The sequence below is a fragment of the Polypterus senegalus genome, chromosome 7 (assembly GCF_016835505.1).
Source record: "Polypterus senegalus isolate Bchr_013 chromosome 7, ASM1683550v1, whole genome shotgun sequence".
Taxonomy (NCBI): Eukaryota; Metazoa; Chordata; class Cladistia; order Polypteriformes; family Polypteridae; genus Polypterus; species Polypterus senegalus.
Genome location: NC_053160.1, coordinates 36431064 through 36446995, shown reverse-complemented (window position 1 = coordinate 36446995; position 15932 = coordinate 36431064). Strand labels below are relative to the sequence as shown.

General features: G+C 38.6%; 1 protein-coding gene across 3 annotated transcripts in view; it reads right to left on the bottom strand.

Moving 5' to 3' along the window:
• pdzd2 (PDZ domain containing 2) overlaps positions 1-15932 on the bottom strand; it is a 456165-nt gene that overhangs the window by 354925 nt on the left and 85308 nt on the right. For 2 of the 3 annotated variants that reach the window (XM_039758492.1, XM_039758493.1), the window contains one exon: positions 2195-3015. In XM_039758492.1, the coding sequence (XP_039614426.1) occupies positions 2195-2682 (488 nt within the window). In that variant the 5' untranslated portion in view covers positions 2683-3015. Of the gene's footprint in view, positions 1-2194; positions 3016-15932 lie in introns of those variants that run through there. The other variant, XM_039758494.1, reaches the window with a different exon arrangement.

Genomic DNA, 15932 nt, shown 5'->3' with positions numbered 1-15932 from the left:
CATGTTACCAGCCGCTATACAAGGGTAGGAAGCATGAGATCTATACTGAACTCCACTGGAATAGGGAAAAGTTAGGCAAATTTTTAATAGCCACACTCTGTAAGTGTGAATCATCAACCATACCAAAATTTAAAAGGTAATCACAATATCACCAACAAACTGTAAATGTGAGAGAAAATCCAAGTACTCACAGAGAGCCTATGAGAGCACTGAGAAAACATGTAGCCATTACATAAGTAGTGAAAAGGCTGACAGTTGAAACTAAAGTTTATAGAACAACGAGGGGGCATTGCTAATCACCACAGCTTCGTGAAAAATAATGGATTATTTGATTATTCTTCTACATACTCTTCTAGAATGTCATCACATCCACGACAAAAAAGAATTATTTGTGCCATGCACTTCTGATCTATCTGCTCGGTGTATATAATATTTCAAGCACAACACCAAACATTTTGAAATAATTTAAATTTTTGAAATGAGATGAATCACTGCAATTCAATTAAATTCAACATTCTGCTGTGAATCAAACTGATTTATTAACAAAAAGTAAAAGCAAGTACAAAAGAAGTTGTGGTTTATTATCATTCTGTTGTTTCATTATAAACCACCAGTTATGTATTTCTTTCAAACATTTTTAAAGTGCTGAATTAGATTAACAGGGTTCAAGAATGTCTTTATACATGTATATTATAAATTATATTTATATGTGTGTGCATGTGTGAGAGTAAATGCGCTTTGAAGAGCAGGCGTGATGACAGGCTGACTGACATCTCAATCTGTGAACATGCGCACTGTGTAACTAAGATTGCATCTAACAGTCCTTTCCTTTCATGTCATAATAAAAATTCTGACTTTGTTTTATTTTTAACATGAAGACACCTTTGCTTGCTTATCATGTATTTCACCATATGATCTTTATGAAGGCATTTAAGCTTTAGGAAGTTAATATGAGCCATGTAAGCTACTAAATATGAGTTCTAAAATTGACCCAATCCTTTCAGTTCCATTTTCTGCAATGAATTCACAGCTGGCAGCTGTCTGGATGTTTACAGAAAATGCACTGTTGATCAATAACTGCCATTTTTATATATGTGTAACAATCAATTTATAAAATGGAAGTTTATCTAGAGAAATAGTTTTCTATTTTTATTAGAAGAACATTAAACATTTGTGTTAGTTTGAAGACAAAATGAATAAAAAACCATGGTACCCCTTTAACCTCCTTGAATTCTAGGTAAGCAGTATTCTTCAAGCTGTCTGCCAAGTAGCCCATTAGGCTCTTGAGCAAGGCCCCTAACCTGCAATTGCTTCAACCTGGGTATGATGTCAATCTGCATCCAGCCCTGCAAGCAGGTCCTCCAACTTATAGGGAAAACTTGGAGGTTGGTGGCAAGATTGGCACTCTAGCCAATGTAAAAAAAAAAAAACCTCACACTGTTCCAGTGTGGTGCTGAGGTCACCCACTGCACTTGGGTCCCAATCCAGGTGGTTCACCATGTGGTGGGTGCAGCAACGCGCTATCAGCACATGCTCCCAACCTCTCTCTCTCTCTCTCTCTCTCTGCCAAGGAAATTCTGGGTATATGCCAGTATTTGACAACAGACTTTAGGGGATAAATCTCCAAGTGTTTGAAAAATCTAAAATGTTAGTGTTAGACTGTATAACACTTACAAGCCACAATAAAAGTGGACAGAGTCAGGTTGAAACAACTGAGACACCTACTGTAAAATACTGTAAACTGATTAAATGTTTTCAAAGGCCCAACCATAAACACAAATATTTGTGATAAAGCAAACCCATATATTTAAATTTGCTGACTGAATTCAATAGTAAAGAGTAAACGTCACTGCCTGCAAAGCTAATGACTAATTAATTTGAATTCCATCTACTTATATCTTTTTTCATAAGCTGAATCCTATAATTTCAAAAACCTAAATGGAGATCATTAAAATGGGAAAAAGGAAAAAATAAGCAAAACCAGCAATTCTTTAAAAAAGGCATAACAGAGCGACAAAGTGATTATTATAAATAGCAAAAAAATAATAATAATAAAGAAATGGATTTTATCACAAGTTACTATGGAGACTATTTTCTCAATTGTGAGGGGGTCTAGAAGTCAACTAACATGATTACTTCATGAAGTATCTGTCAAAAGTACTGTCATCAAAATCTCATAAAACGTTTTTCTTACCTTGCTCCAGTGACATCAACCCCAACCATTAGTTGCCCATTGAGAGAAAGAAGCTCATCTCTGAGCTTGATTTCTCCACACCTTGCTGCTGGGGTCTGTTTCTTCACTTCTGTCACCCAAATACATCCCACATCAAGAACAGGCAATCTGTCTCCCTTTCTACGTCGTCGCCTTCCACCCTTCTTCCTCCCTTCAGGGTCGCCAAAAATAGGAATGTTGCCAAAGCTCAACCCAAACTCTCCATCATCCTCATCTGATTTGGTAAGAAAAACAGCCCGCACCTCCAGATCCATACCCTCCTTCTCAGTGCAAATCTGCAGAGCACTGGCCCCATCATTAAAGTTTAGCTGGATGTACTCCACCAGCTTCTGGACAGCTGCTCGGCATACATGTGGTTTAGAATTTCTTGGATCTTGTACTGCCTGGGTGTTTAGCCAGCATTCCAGTAGAGAGAGGTGACATCCAGCATTTTCCTGGGTAATGGGCATCTTTGGGTCTTCCCAAAATTATCCCTCATCATGTACTAAGGACAGTGTCCATCATTAAGACAAGCTGAAAACAAGGGTGCCTTGGGAAATTGCTGACATCTCTGATTTGAGGTGAATCCATTTCAGTCCATCGGAAAAACTCTTGTCTTGCAAATAAAGCCCGATTTGGGAGAGCTCACCACTTTCTTGAAATCTGACTAGGCAGGACTGATGTCACAATCTCAAGTAATAAGCCAAACATTAAAAGGAAGTCAAATGAAGAAAATGTGGTGAGAGATTGAAACTCATGAACTTGAAAGGAGACACTGGGTAAGATGGAGATGTTTGGTCCACCTGAAACACAAATATAAAAAAATATGATTACACAATTAAGATGTAATTATTTTCATGAAACAAGGACAAAACCTTCACATGTCCATGAAAACTACTCTGGACAAAGATATATATCTTCTTATATAATACGCTACTGTGGCTGTTTGTTTGTCTGTCCAGGATTTTAAATCACCTGTGGCTCACAAACCGTTTCACCTATTGACATGAAATTTGGTACACATATACTACGTGACGTCTACTATCCGCTTTCAGGGTGATGATTTTTATTCCTCTTTTTATTTTTATTTTATTGTAGAATCAACTCTCGGCAGCGCACAGCAGTGCGGCCCTGTGGCACATGTGTACGGGTGTCGTTCTCATTCCCTACCACCTTTGAGGTCACTTCCCCTACTTCTTTATATCTTAAATCATTCTTGAGGCAGATTGAAGACTTAAGTGCTTAAGAGAATCAGTTTTAACACGAAAAGTTGCCAACGAAAAAAGAGAAGAAGCGTACCGCTAGGGTGGAGAAAAGAAGAGCTGCTCAGGAAGCAGCAAGCGCATCAACCTCTGAGCAAACGAATGCAAAACGTACAGAGAAAGAGGAGGAAAACTATAAGTGTATTCACTGAACGTGCAGTACGCACTGGTTCTGAAATAATAATGAATGCAAAGAGTAGACAGCTGAGGAATCCTGGAGACTAACTACTAATTATATGAAGATCAAATCAAATGCAGACCTTTCAAAATGATCAGTGCTCTTGAGAGATAGCTCAGGTTTTTAGATGTCAGCAGCTTTATGTCTACTGCCATTATAAGACAGAGGCACTGGACACAAGGGCACTTCTCACAAAACCTTTTTTACTACCACCAAACAAATGTATTGTAGTACCAAATAAATGTATTGTGTACATAGTAAAATCTGTCAAAATCTGAAATTATTGCTTTTAAACAAAAATGTACCTTTGGTTACATATGTAACAAGTTGTGAAAAAATAGATTATTCATTAAGCACTCCTCCATGTATGAGCTCAGCACACTACAATAGTTACACATACAATATGAAAGATGAAAAGCAACAAACAACAGAGTAATAAAGTGATCAGTTTTTAATCACTTGAAATATATATTCATTCATTTTGTTCTATTTACATATATGAATATTATCAAGAGCACAATTACTCAATCAAGTCCACAGGAACTAAGCAAGAGGGTACAGAAAAAAGGTCAATAGAAAAAGTCAGGAGTGTCACATGCCTGTCTTTCTGTCTGTGTTCATTTTAGGGCAAATATCATAAACCCAGAAAAACTTCCATCACTCCTAAGTATGTTTCCTTTTAAAAGGATTTCTGCAGTAGTCAAGTTCACCTCTGATGACCAGAATAAAGAAGACATCAAATACTGTGCAAAAGGCAATGTTGGTGGTGTTGTTATAATCCCACTTTTTCAATATTTTCTCTTTTAAGGCTGAACTGATTTTCATGAAAATATACATGTGTCTTCCTTTAGTCCAACCAGAAACCAGCACCAACATGGGAACAAAAAAATTCCATCAGGCAGCAGGAGTGTGCTAAGGCCAAGGCAAGGCTATTGTCAGCAGCAAGCATAAGGTTTTATACCACTCAAAACAGAATCATATTTAAGACCGCAGGTACATACAGCATCTTCTTCTCATTTAGTTTGGATAACAACTTAATTGTCTCACAGAATCACAGCTGTTGTTTAAGAGTATGTCTGAGTGTTTCATTGTGGGGTTGTGTTTAGCAATGTTCAATTTCCAAAACAATGTTTTTCCCCAATTTAATATATACACATACTATACCAATAACACACAAAGGTCTGTGTGTTTAGTCCCTCAGAGCAATCTTATTATCCAGTTTGGCCTTGGTGTAATTGGTCAGTTTGGCTTTGGTAATGCGACAAAAGAGGATGTGCAAATGTGAGACACACAAGGAGGAGTAAAGATGTATGAGGCATGCTGAGAAAGTCAACTTCAAAGACGGCAAGTATAAAACCGGTCAGGTAGCATGTTTGATTGTAAGTCAGCAGTATTATGGCTCAAACCCCACCTATATTCTTTTCATTTATCTCAAACCTATTTGTTTCTTTTACAAAAATATATAAAGAAGAACAATTATTAACACTACATACAGTAAGCAGAATTAAAAATAAAAAATTAATATTTGATTTTTCCATGCCATGTAACTAACAATGGTAACTAAGAATTCATACAAGGTTAAACAATTACATATATTTAAAACATATATTTCCAACAATATTCTATTAAAATTATGCATTAAATATATTTACTCCTTATTAACATCTTCTATGAAAAAAATGAGTATTGAAATCCAAACCTTTGCCAACCCTGTCTATCCTGCATTGTTCTGACTGGGTCCAGCACACTTATTTAGGAGGGAGTTTAAAATGATTATTCAGCATTCATCTATATACTATCATTATACCAGAGGGGACTGGGCGGTCTCATGGTCTGGAATCCCTACAGATTTTTTTTTTTTTTCTCTCCAGCCATCTGGAGTTTTTTTTTTTTGTTTTTTCTGTCCACCCTGGCCATCGGACCTTACCCTTATTCTATGTTAATTAATGTTGACTTATTTTATTTTCTGTGTCTTTTATTCTTCTATTCTTAATTATGTAAAGCACTTTGAGCTACATTTTGTTGTATGAAAATGTGCTATACAAATAAATGTTGTTGTTGTTGTTATCATTATAACTGTATTATTCATTCAGTAAGAAGAATTAATTGTCTTTCATAATTACCACTAGTCAAATACTAGTAATTAATACCTATAAATAATGTCTAATGTGATCACAAGGTCACAATTTAAGCACAGCATTTACAGTACGTTGGACAAGAAAAAGGACAGAGCCATCGAATAGTGATCTCATGGCTGTGTTTATTCTTTACCTAGCTAAGCTTTGCACACAGAAAAGTGTTCTTGGTATTTCTTATAAAAGAGGCTAACACACTTTCTATGACATCAACAAAATGACTTAGAAGAAATGGACAAGCGAGTGTTCTCATAATACAGCTAGACTACGTTTCAAAAGTAACTCCAGTGAACAATCTCATATTGTTGTGTCCTACTCTCACCACACTTTATAATAAACAGGAAGAATGGCGATTTACCATTTTTTGCCACAAACCAACTGGGTTTCAATGAGAGCTTTTAGCTGGTTAATGAAAATAAGCATGTCCGTTGAGCTTGATATGTACAACAAAGGCATGTGTGATATAGTGAGAGCAGGAGCATATATGGAGAGAGTAAATAAAAGAATAGAGCAACAACTAAATAACTTGAAATAAATGAAAGGAGAGAGAGAGCACAAGACAGGAAGAGACCATGTGGTGAAACATGGCAGAATCTGATGAGCACAAAGTGTTGAATAATGACCATCATACCTCTGTGCATTAAGCCCTGCCATTCCATTCTGCTTGCTAGCCTTCATGCCAGTGGATGTCTGTAGAAGCCTAGCATCAGCCTGGAAAGGTTGCCTCTGGAAATCAAACTGAACATAACAATTTCATATTCTTGATGCGAATGATGGCTTCTTGTGCATTCTCAAGTATTTGTTTTGGGGAAATACAGTAACCTTAAAACTAACAAAGCTAAATGCAATTTTTGTCCTACTTAATCACTATGCTCAGCTTGAAGTTGAAAGATTGTAGTACTTAGCAGAAGTTACATTAAGAAAAAGTGAATCTCCAGGGAGCACACAAAAGCTGCAGAGCACAATGCATCTACTTGGCAGCAAATAAGCCAAACTCACACAAGAGTCGTATAATTTCATGTTGATGTTATAGAAAAGAAAATGATACAAACTGCCATGAACATAAGTGATGAGAAACTCAGCCTTATTGGAGTTATGACTGGTTTATAAGATGACATGTACTTGTAACAGTCTTACTTGTTAGTTTGATCTTTGTAACCCAAGAAGTGTTCCACAGACTTTACTTTTCTCAGCACAAACATGTGTTGCTCTAAAAGACATCTGCTTACCATTAAAAAGGGATCCCCTTATGAATTTCCAGTCTGTAAATTCATAGTATATTTTAATGGATTAGTAAATAATACTAAAATAACTATCTTATTTCTTTTTGACAATGGAAACAATCTAAACAGATGCTTCCATAGCTCAAATGCAAGTTTAACAGGCCCTTACACAGTTTTTAATGTTTGGAAAATGTACGGGATTAAATCACTTAGAGATTTGTACATGGATAAAGTCTTTGCATCCAACAAACAATTGCACTACAAATTTAACTTCCCATCAACACAATTTTTCCACTATTTCCAAATTAGGAACTTTGATAAGCAACATTTGCCCAGTTTTCCTCACCTCCCACCTACTTCTATTCCAGAAAAAATATTGATCAGTCTTGATGACTACAACAACATTTCTATAATATATAAAAAACAATTTAAAGACCCTTCCTTTCAAAGATCCAAGATTACAGTGGGAAAATGATCTTTTACTTGACATTTCAGAAAAGGAGTAAAAAGCAGACAGGCGCATAATTCACTCAAGCTCCATATGCGCAAAGCATTCAATTATTCAACTTAAAATCATCTATCGAGCACATCTGTCTTGTTTAAAATTGTCCAAAATGTTTCCAGGACAAGATCCAACCTGTGAACATTTGCAATTGAGCTCCAGCCCCATTGGGTAACATGTTTTTGAGCCGGCACCAAATTAACATCATTCTGGACCAAAATCTTTAAATGCCTTTCAGACAGCCTTGGTGTCACAATCCCTCCTAATCCATTACAAAGCTGTGTTTGGTGGACTCCCAGATGGGCTTAAAATGGAGAAGGACAAACAAACTGTAATTGCCTTTACTTCACTATTAGCATGTAGATTTATCTTGCTCAACTGGAAGAATCATAGCCCACCTCTTTTAAGTCAGTAGGTAACTGATTTTATATACTTTTTGAAATTAGAAAAAATCAAATTCTCAATTAGAGAATCTGTTCAAAATGTTTTTAAAAGCTGGCAGGACCAAATCAATACCATTTTAGAATAAACTTTTATACTGGGGAAAAGTATTTTCTCCTCTCTTTTCTACTCTCAAAAGTTTTACTCTGGCTGTTGGCCTTCCTCTCTTTCTCGTTGGTGAGGGTTGAATTGAGTTTAGTTTTGTTAAGTTTGACTTTTTTGTATGGAGTGTTACTTGCTTTTAAAAAATTCAATAAAATAGAAAAAAAAGCAGAAATAAATACCACAAACCAAACCAGAGCTGAAACTTTTGTTGAAGATATAAAATATTTTAATGTTTTAAGAATTAGCATGACAGATTTAGGGACAGAAACATACCCATTTGTAACCATGTACTGTAGGTGCCCAAATTAAAGAAGCTGGCATAGAAATACATGTCACCCGTATAGGACATGTCATGTAACATGCACAGATTTTACATAACACCATAAAAACAACAGTTGCCAGTTTTCCCATAAGACAAGGAAACCTTTATTTTCAAGATGAGAGTGTGGATTAGGGAAAACAAAGTCATCAGATGACATCTGCCCATGTCAATTCAATGCCTGCCATCTGCCATAAGCAAAATGGAGATAACAAAGCACTGACAAGAATCTATTGGGCAAACTGCAGCAACGCACTCAACAGGTTTATCTGTTTAACAGTGGTGATGGTGTTGATGGTGCAAACATTTCTAAAAAGAAAAACAATTCCTCCACAGATGTGCATTCAATTTCTTAAGAAGTTACAATTGAAAGATGGCATATTTATTGGCAAAGGAGGCCCTTGGGGCTACAAAAGAAAATAGAAAGGCAAAAAGCTAAAACGACTCTTTAGAACAAATGTTACTGTTCTAAAAATAAAGAATGCCAAAATAAGAAAAAAGACCTTGATACCATAAGATTAGTGGACATAAAGGATATATATTCAGAGAAAAAATAAGTGTACATCTTTAATATGATACCGATTTCTGTTTTTTACTTACTTATCTGAAAATCAATTATTTTTCTCTGTTATAGAATCTTTCAGAGCCAAGTATCTTTTCATCGCTGAATGTAATGATGAAGTCTGCACTTTAAGTGCCACTAGGAGAAAAGGCAAACCAAGCAAAAAGCAACCAGGCCCCTGAAGCTGTAAAGCAACAGCACTCACCACCATGCTGCCCCTTTACCAATGTGCTATGTAAACCAATAAAAAGCTGTTTTTAGATGTGACTACATCACTTCCAGTTTTGGGCCCAATGACGTCACCTCTGATTCTGCGCTGACAACACCACTTCTGGTTTCTTCTGGATAAAGTAATTTATCCTGCCTGACTTAAACCACCATATTCCTTCTGCCAATCAGTTCTGTTTTAGACTCGAATCTGTAAACAACCTCACATTTATCATTTTTTGCCTATTTTGCAGCCATATTTCAAGTATACAGGAGGCTGCCCCAAACCTTTTTCTGAGTCAGGGTGTATTCTTTCCACATTAACATAGTTGTGAGCAGGATGAAGTACTCCTTAAGGAACGAGGAGACAGATACATGGATTATGGCAGCAATATTTCAATTGTTGCTTGCCGCTTTGTGTTACTGCGACAGTGGCTTAAAAACAAGACCAGTCTGACCTGTGTACACAGAGATGTCCGTCAGTACAGGTCCGCCTCCTGCTACATTGGTTAATAAGGGGACTCTGAAGAAGATGATAGTATTGGTCCTAAAAAACCCTCAGTTACCAGTGATACTGGGGTAAGATTGGTCTGATAATAAAAGCAGTTTAACATTAACCACTACTAACCATAGTTTGGGCCTAGTTATGGATGGCAAAGATTCGTCCCCAGCTGCCTCCATTCTGTGTATGCAGTCGGCAGAGAGAGAAAGTTCGCTCTCTCACAGTGACGTGGCAAGTCCTGGGACATCGGGTGCTGAAACGTCGTCATCATCAGCCCTTATTCATAAGGAAGCAGACCACAAGGAAGAGAGAGGTAAGGTCACTGCTGCTAGTCCCATGGACTGGGAGCCCACCTGTTCACCGAAAAAACTCTTGAGCAGATTAAGCTCAGTTTTTATTGTCCGGGAGTCAATGAGGAGGTCCACCGTTTTTACATGTCCTGCCCGGAATTCCAACTATGGCAGATTCCTAGGAGGGACAATGATCCATTAATTTCCATTTCCCTTATTGACATCCCCTTTGAACACATCAGGATCGGCTTAGTAGGACCACAGGAACCTAAGCTAGAGGACAAAATATATATTAGTCCTAGTTGATTATGCTACCCGATATCCTGAAGCTGTTAAATTGCGCTCAGTTACATCCAAAGCCATCGCACAGGAATTGGTAGGGATCTTTGTGCAAGTTGTAATTCTTAAAGAAGTCCTGACGGACCAGGGGACGCATTTTACCTTGGAGACTTTCAGGGAAATGGCCAAGTTACCTAGAAGACCTCAGTGTATAATCCTCAAACATGATCTAGTAAAGTGGTTTAATCAGACCCTCAAACAGATGCTACAAAAGGTGGTCAGTGAGGATGGAAGGAACTGGGATCAGCTCCTCCCCCTCATCCTTTTTGCATATCGGGAAGTCCCACAAGCCTCTATGGGGTTCTCTCCATTTGAATTATTGTGTGGAGAGCAGCCCCAGGGCATATTGGGCAATTTAAAGGAAGGTTGGGAGCCCTCCCCTCCACTCCACAAATATATTAGAGTATATTGCACAGTCCTGCGGTGGGTTGGCACCCTGCCCGGGATTGGTTCCTGCCTTGTGCCCTGTGTTGGCTGGGATTGGCTCCAGCAGACCCCCGTGACCCTGTATTCGGATTCAGCGGGTTAGAAAATGGATGGATGGATGGATATTGCGCAGTCACGCTATAGATTTGCGAAGATTCAACCCATTCTAAAGGCCCACATCATGAAGGTGCAAGCAGTTCAGGTCTGCTGTTATTACCGCGGCACATCTCTGCAGGATTTCCACCCGGGGGATTGGGTCATGGTACTTGTTCCCACTCTAAATTACTGGTACACTGGCAAGGCCCATACAAAGTTAAAGGACAGAAAGGGGCTCATCAATTTTTTGGTGAAACAACCAATTCGCTGACCAAGCAAATGGGTATATCAAAGTCAAAGTCAAAGTGAACTTTATTGTCATCTCAACCATATACAAGTATACAGATAGATGAAATTGCGAAGCTCAGGGTCCACAGTGTAACAACATGACGTGAAAATAATAAATTAAAAATAGAATTAAAATTAAAATTTAAAATTAAAACACAACCAAGACAAGACATTGTATACAAAGACAAGACAAAGAACTAGCAGCAATATTGACGTGTAGTTAGCAATATGAACATTAATGCAATGTATGGTATTTGCAATCTACAGTAGATAGATAAATATAGTCAATAGATACTGTATGTAATATAATAAATAATAGATATAGATAATACAGAAATTATCAGTGTATAATAGTTGTTTAAGACATGTGTAAACAATAACAGGACATAATGTTTCACAGTAGAAGGATATCCACAATGTCAAAATACTTAAAGTACAGTGTGAGATTTTCAGTTTGTTTCTACATGCACACTAGTCTTTGCAGGAAAGTGCTTTGCATGTATAAACATTCTGTTTTTAAAGGTGGTTGAAGCAGTGTGGAAGATCCCAGGGGGCAGCATGGTGTTAAGGAGTCTGACAGCTTGGGGGTAAAAACTCTCCTGCAGCCTGGCAGATCTGGTTTTGATGCTGCAGTATCTTCTCGTGGATAGCAGAAGTGTGAAAAATCCATGTGAAAGGTGTAAGGGATCCTGCACATTGCTGCAGGCCTTGAGGACACTGCTTTGTAAAATATGTCCTGTAGTGAAGGGAGAGCCACCCCAATAATGTTCTCTGCTGTCTTCACTATCCTTTGCAGGCGCTTGTGGTCGGATATGTTGCAATTACCATACCAGACAGTGATGCAGCTTGTCAGAACACTCTCAATGGTGCCTCTTTAGAACATGGTGAGGATGGAAGGGGGAAGACTTGCTCACTTCAGCCACCTCAGCAAGTGTAGTCTCTGCTGGGCTTTCTTGATTAATGATGAGGTGTTATGCATCCACTTAAGTTCCTACGTTATGTGCACACCGAGGAACTTGGTACTCCTAACAGTCTCCACATCTAAACCATTGATACTGAGTGGGATGTGGGCAGGATGTGATTTTCTGAAGTCCACAATTATCTCTTTTGTCTTGTCGACATTGAGAAATAGATTGTTGTCTTTCCACCATGCAGACAGCTGTTCCACCTCATCTCTGTATGCCGTTTCATCATCCCTGCTTATCTGTCCCAGCACCATTCTATCATCAGCAAACTTGATGATGTGGTTGGTGTTGTGCGTGGCTGTCCAGTCGTGAGTCAGCAGGGTGAACAGCAGTGGACTAAGCACGCAGCCCTGCGGCACTCCAGTGCTCAGTGTGATATCACATGAACTTGCTGAAACCGTGGAAAGATAGGGAACCAGACCCCTCCTCCAGACAGCCCCGTTCACTCTTTGCTCATAAAATAGACCTTAACTTTGGCGCTAATTTGACCACCCAACAGTGACGGGAGCTGGAAGTAGTTACCCTGTCTGTCCCAGAAGTGGAGAGCAAGAAACACTGATGAACCTCCCTGATGGTGCATGACATTGTGACTGAGCCTAGGGTGATAGTTTGAGAATGCCCATATCAACTTCGAGAGGCAAAAAGAGTTGAAGAAGTGGAGTTGGCGTTCAAGCGTATGTTGGAACTAGGTGTGACAGAGGAGAGTCATAGTCCCTGGTCCAGCCCTATTGTCTGTGTAGCAAAGCCTGATGAGAGTTGGAGGTTTTGCAATGACTTCTGGTGGAGTTAACCAAGTTTCCCACCTATCCAATACCACAAGCAGACAACCTCCTTAGGCGGCTAGGACAGGCTAAATTCTTGACCACTCTTGACATGACAAAGGGATACTAGCAGGTTCCTTTAACAGACTCTGCACCCCGAGTGGTCACTGGCAATATTGTGTCCTTCCATTTGGGTTACATGGGGCACCCATGACCTTCTAGCATCTGGTGGATAAAGTGCTCCATCCTCATAACTCCTATAGTGCTGCTTACTTGGATGAATAGTCATCTATTTCAGCACATGGAAACAACGCCTACAGCAGGTCCAAGCTGTATTACGGGCTGTGAAAGCTTGGGTCACAAAGTTGAACAGGAGCACTCAGGGTTTTCCAAGAGACAGAAACTTTATTTCAGAACAGACAGAACAAACACAAGTCATTTTTAGGAGTGATCCGACCACACAAGGGACAACTGTCGTACTGACTGCCTTGGCTCCACCTCCTGGTCAAGAGAGCACAAAATCTTCCTCTTCAAAGGGAAACACATAAATTCACAGTAAAATCTTGAAAGTGGGCACACAGTTTCTACTCTTACAATGCATACCATATTTATTAATAAACAATGGCTACAAATATTACTCTTTTCTATTAGCCTTAGAGTTGGAAAAGTAGTTTCTATGTGGCCATCAATTTAATATTTCTCTTCCAATATATTTTGCGTTTGAGAAAGGAAACTCCACCAAAAGCCAAGATGAACAACTCAGTGAGCGAGAGGGCATGGATTAAAGTGTCAAGGCACTCTTAGACCCATTGTCCCAGAGGGGAATACACACTGCAGTCCTAGTAAGTAGACATAGCAGGCAGTGTTATGAATGACCACTTGTATTATTTATTGCTTTTTGTTCTGGAATAGTGTCATCTTTCAATTGTGGCATTATTAACCTATTAGCAATAAAAATGGGTCTTCCAAATAATACTTTAATTGTGTACTGTAAGTGTACAGTACTTCATGATAGTTGCCCCAATTTGCCTTTTCAAATTCATGTTTTGCACTCAGTCATTGTCTGACTTTAGCTTTTAATCCTTCAGTGTACACAGTACACCCTGCTCAGTTCATGCTGAGTTGATATGGATTTGTTTTGCCATACCTATTTTTATTAGCATGGCCTTTTTTTTTTTTTTAACAGGGTTTGTAAACATTTTTTTTATGCTCCAAATTTTAATTTTAGATTTTCCCAGTGAGAACTTTGTTTATTGGCCTCTGGTAGTGTGTTTTTCTACCTTTTGCTGATGGAGGCTGCTCTGGACTTCCTAGTTTGCATGGCTCTCACGGGTCTGAGAGCATTCAAATCCTCTTTTATGCTGGTACTCTAACTCAGACTTAAGTTGAATCATATTGCAATATGGCCTAGCTCAGGTACACTGCCAAGAAGGCTGGTATGACTTCAATGGCACATCACAAAAATGAAAATATCTTTGTAACTTCCGACTACAACCTTTTGTTTACATTTTTTGTGAGACTATTTCATATAGAACACAAAAGATACCCATCAGTGAATATTCATGTTAAAAGTCAGATACATTTTTTATCAAGTTGGTCTGATATGTTTATATTATATAACTGCATATTTTCTTAGAATCTGTGAAATGTGCCTCAGATAACTGACTCATTTACATGTTTTACTTTTGATCTAAATTGTCATTGTTTGCCTTCAGATTAACCAAAGTTAGAATGCAGCTGACCTAGGACATAGGTAAGGTAGACACTCTGTATATAGTTATTATCTAATGTCTGTCTGTTTATTTTTAACCCTGTGTTAATACTGCATTTTGGCCATGGTGCATTTGTAATTATGGATGGCATGGTGGAGCAGTGGCTAGCATCATCCTTAGGCTGAATCTCATGAGCATCCTTTACAAGAAAGGGTCATTCAGTTCAACAAACACTAAACTAAAATGGTTCATCTCCTTCACTCTATCCTCTCTGCTCATACCTCGCTATCCCAGAATCAGCCTAGGTACGCTTGCCTGGGCTTTCTCTAGAGTCACTACAGTATCTCTATATAATCTTCATTTGGATCTTGATTTTTGTTTGTCCGCAAATGAATTAGAAGAAGAAGCACTAGATGGGAGTAGAGAGACAGCTAAAACATAGGCATTGCATTAAGAATCTCATCCAGGCTTATACTACTGAAGACTGTAGTACGCCAGTCACACCTCAAAACACAGACATTCAAACTAAACAAATTGTTGTGCTTTAAATTAACTAAAGAGATCTTCATTTAGATCTTGATCTTTGTCTGCGAATTCCACGCATGTGTAGACCACATTAAAGTTTAGTACGTTGTTGTTACTCACGGATGTCAACAATGTGCCAGAATAACGAAAGGGGTGGTGGACAGTGTTATGCTGGTTAGCTCCCGAGGCCTGGTTAGAAAATTAGATTGCCGAAGATAAAAGGTATGTGCCTACGTAACATATGAGTGAAAGAAAGACAGTGGGTAAAATGAATGACAACATAACAGCACTTCCGGAAATTATTATTGTTACGTTGTAGCCGGCGAGTGCTGCGCGTCTCACAGTTGTACCGTGGCTTGCTCACATGTCAGTGAAGTGATCCCTATTTATGCTTTAAAGAGCCTTGATACCTATGTGTCCCCCTTTAATAACCATTGCTGCGTGTATATTGCCTTACTCTTTGGATTGCCACAAAGCAACCTGCGAGATTGGAGAAAGGTTGAGAAGACACAGTGAGAGGAAACGACAGCGTCCTGAAAACAAGACGGACTGTGAACGGACAGAAACAGAAATGCTCCTACACCACCACATAATTATGATTCGGATAGTGATTCCGAGTGGGCCGTTCCTATCGAATCAATATCCAAGGGTTTTCTTTTTTACTTTTGTTTCCCTTATAAAAAATCATAATGCTGTGTGATGAAGGGCCCAGTTCACGACTGGCAGCCGCGTTTAAACAGGTAGACCTTCACAGACAACTTTAACACGCACAACGTAGTTGGCCGCACACGCTAGTGTCTGTATATTTTGTAATATGGAGACCAAAACTGCATGCAATACACCAGATGGATCTTACTAATGCATTATATACCTTAATCGGTT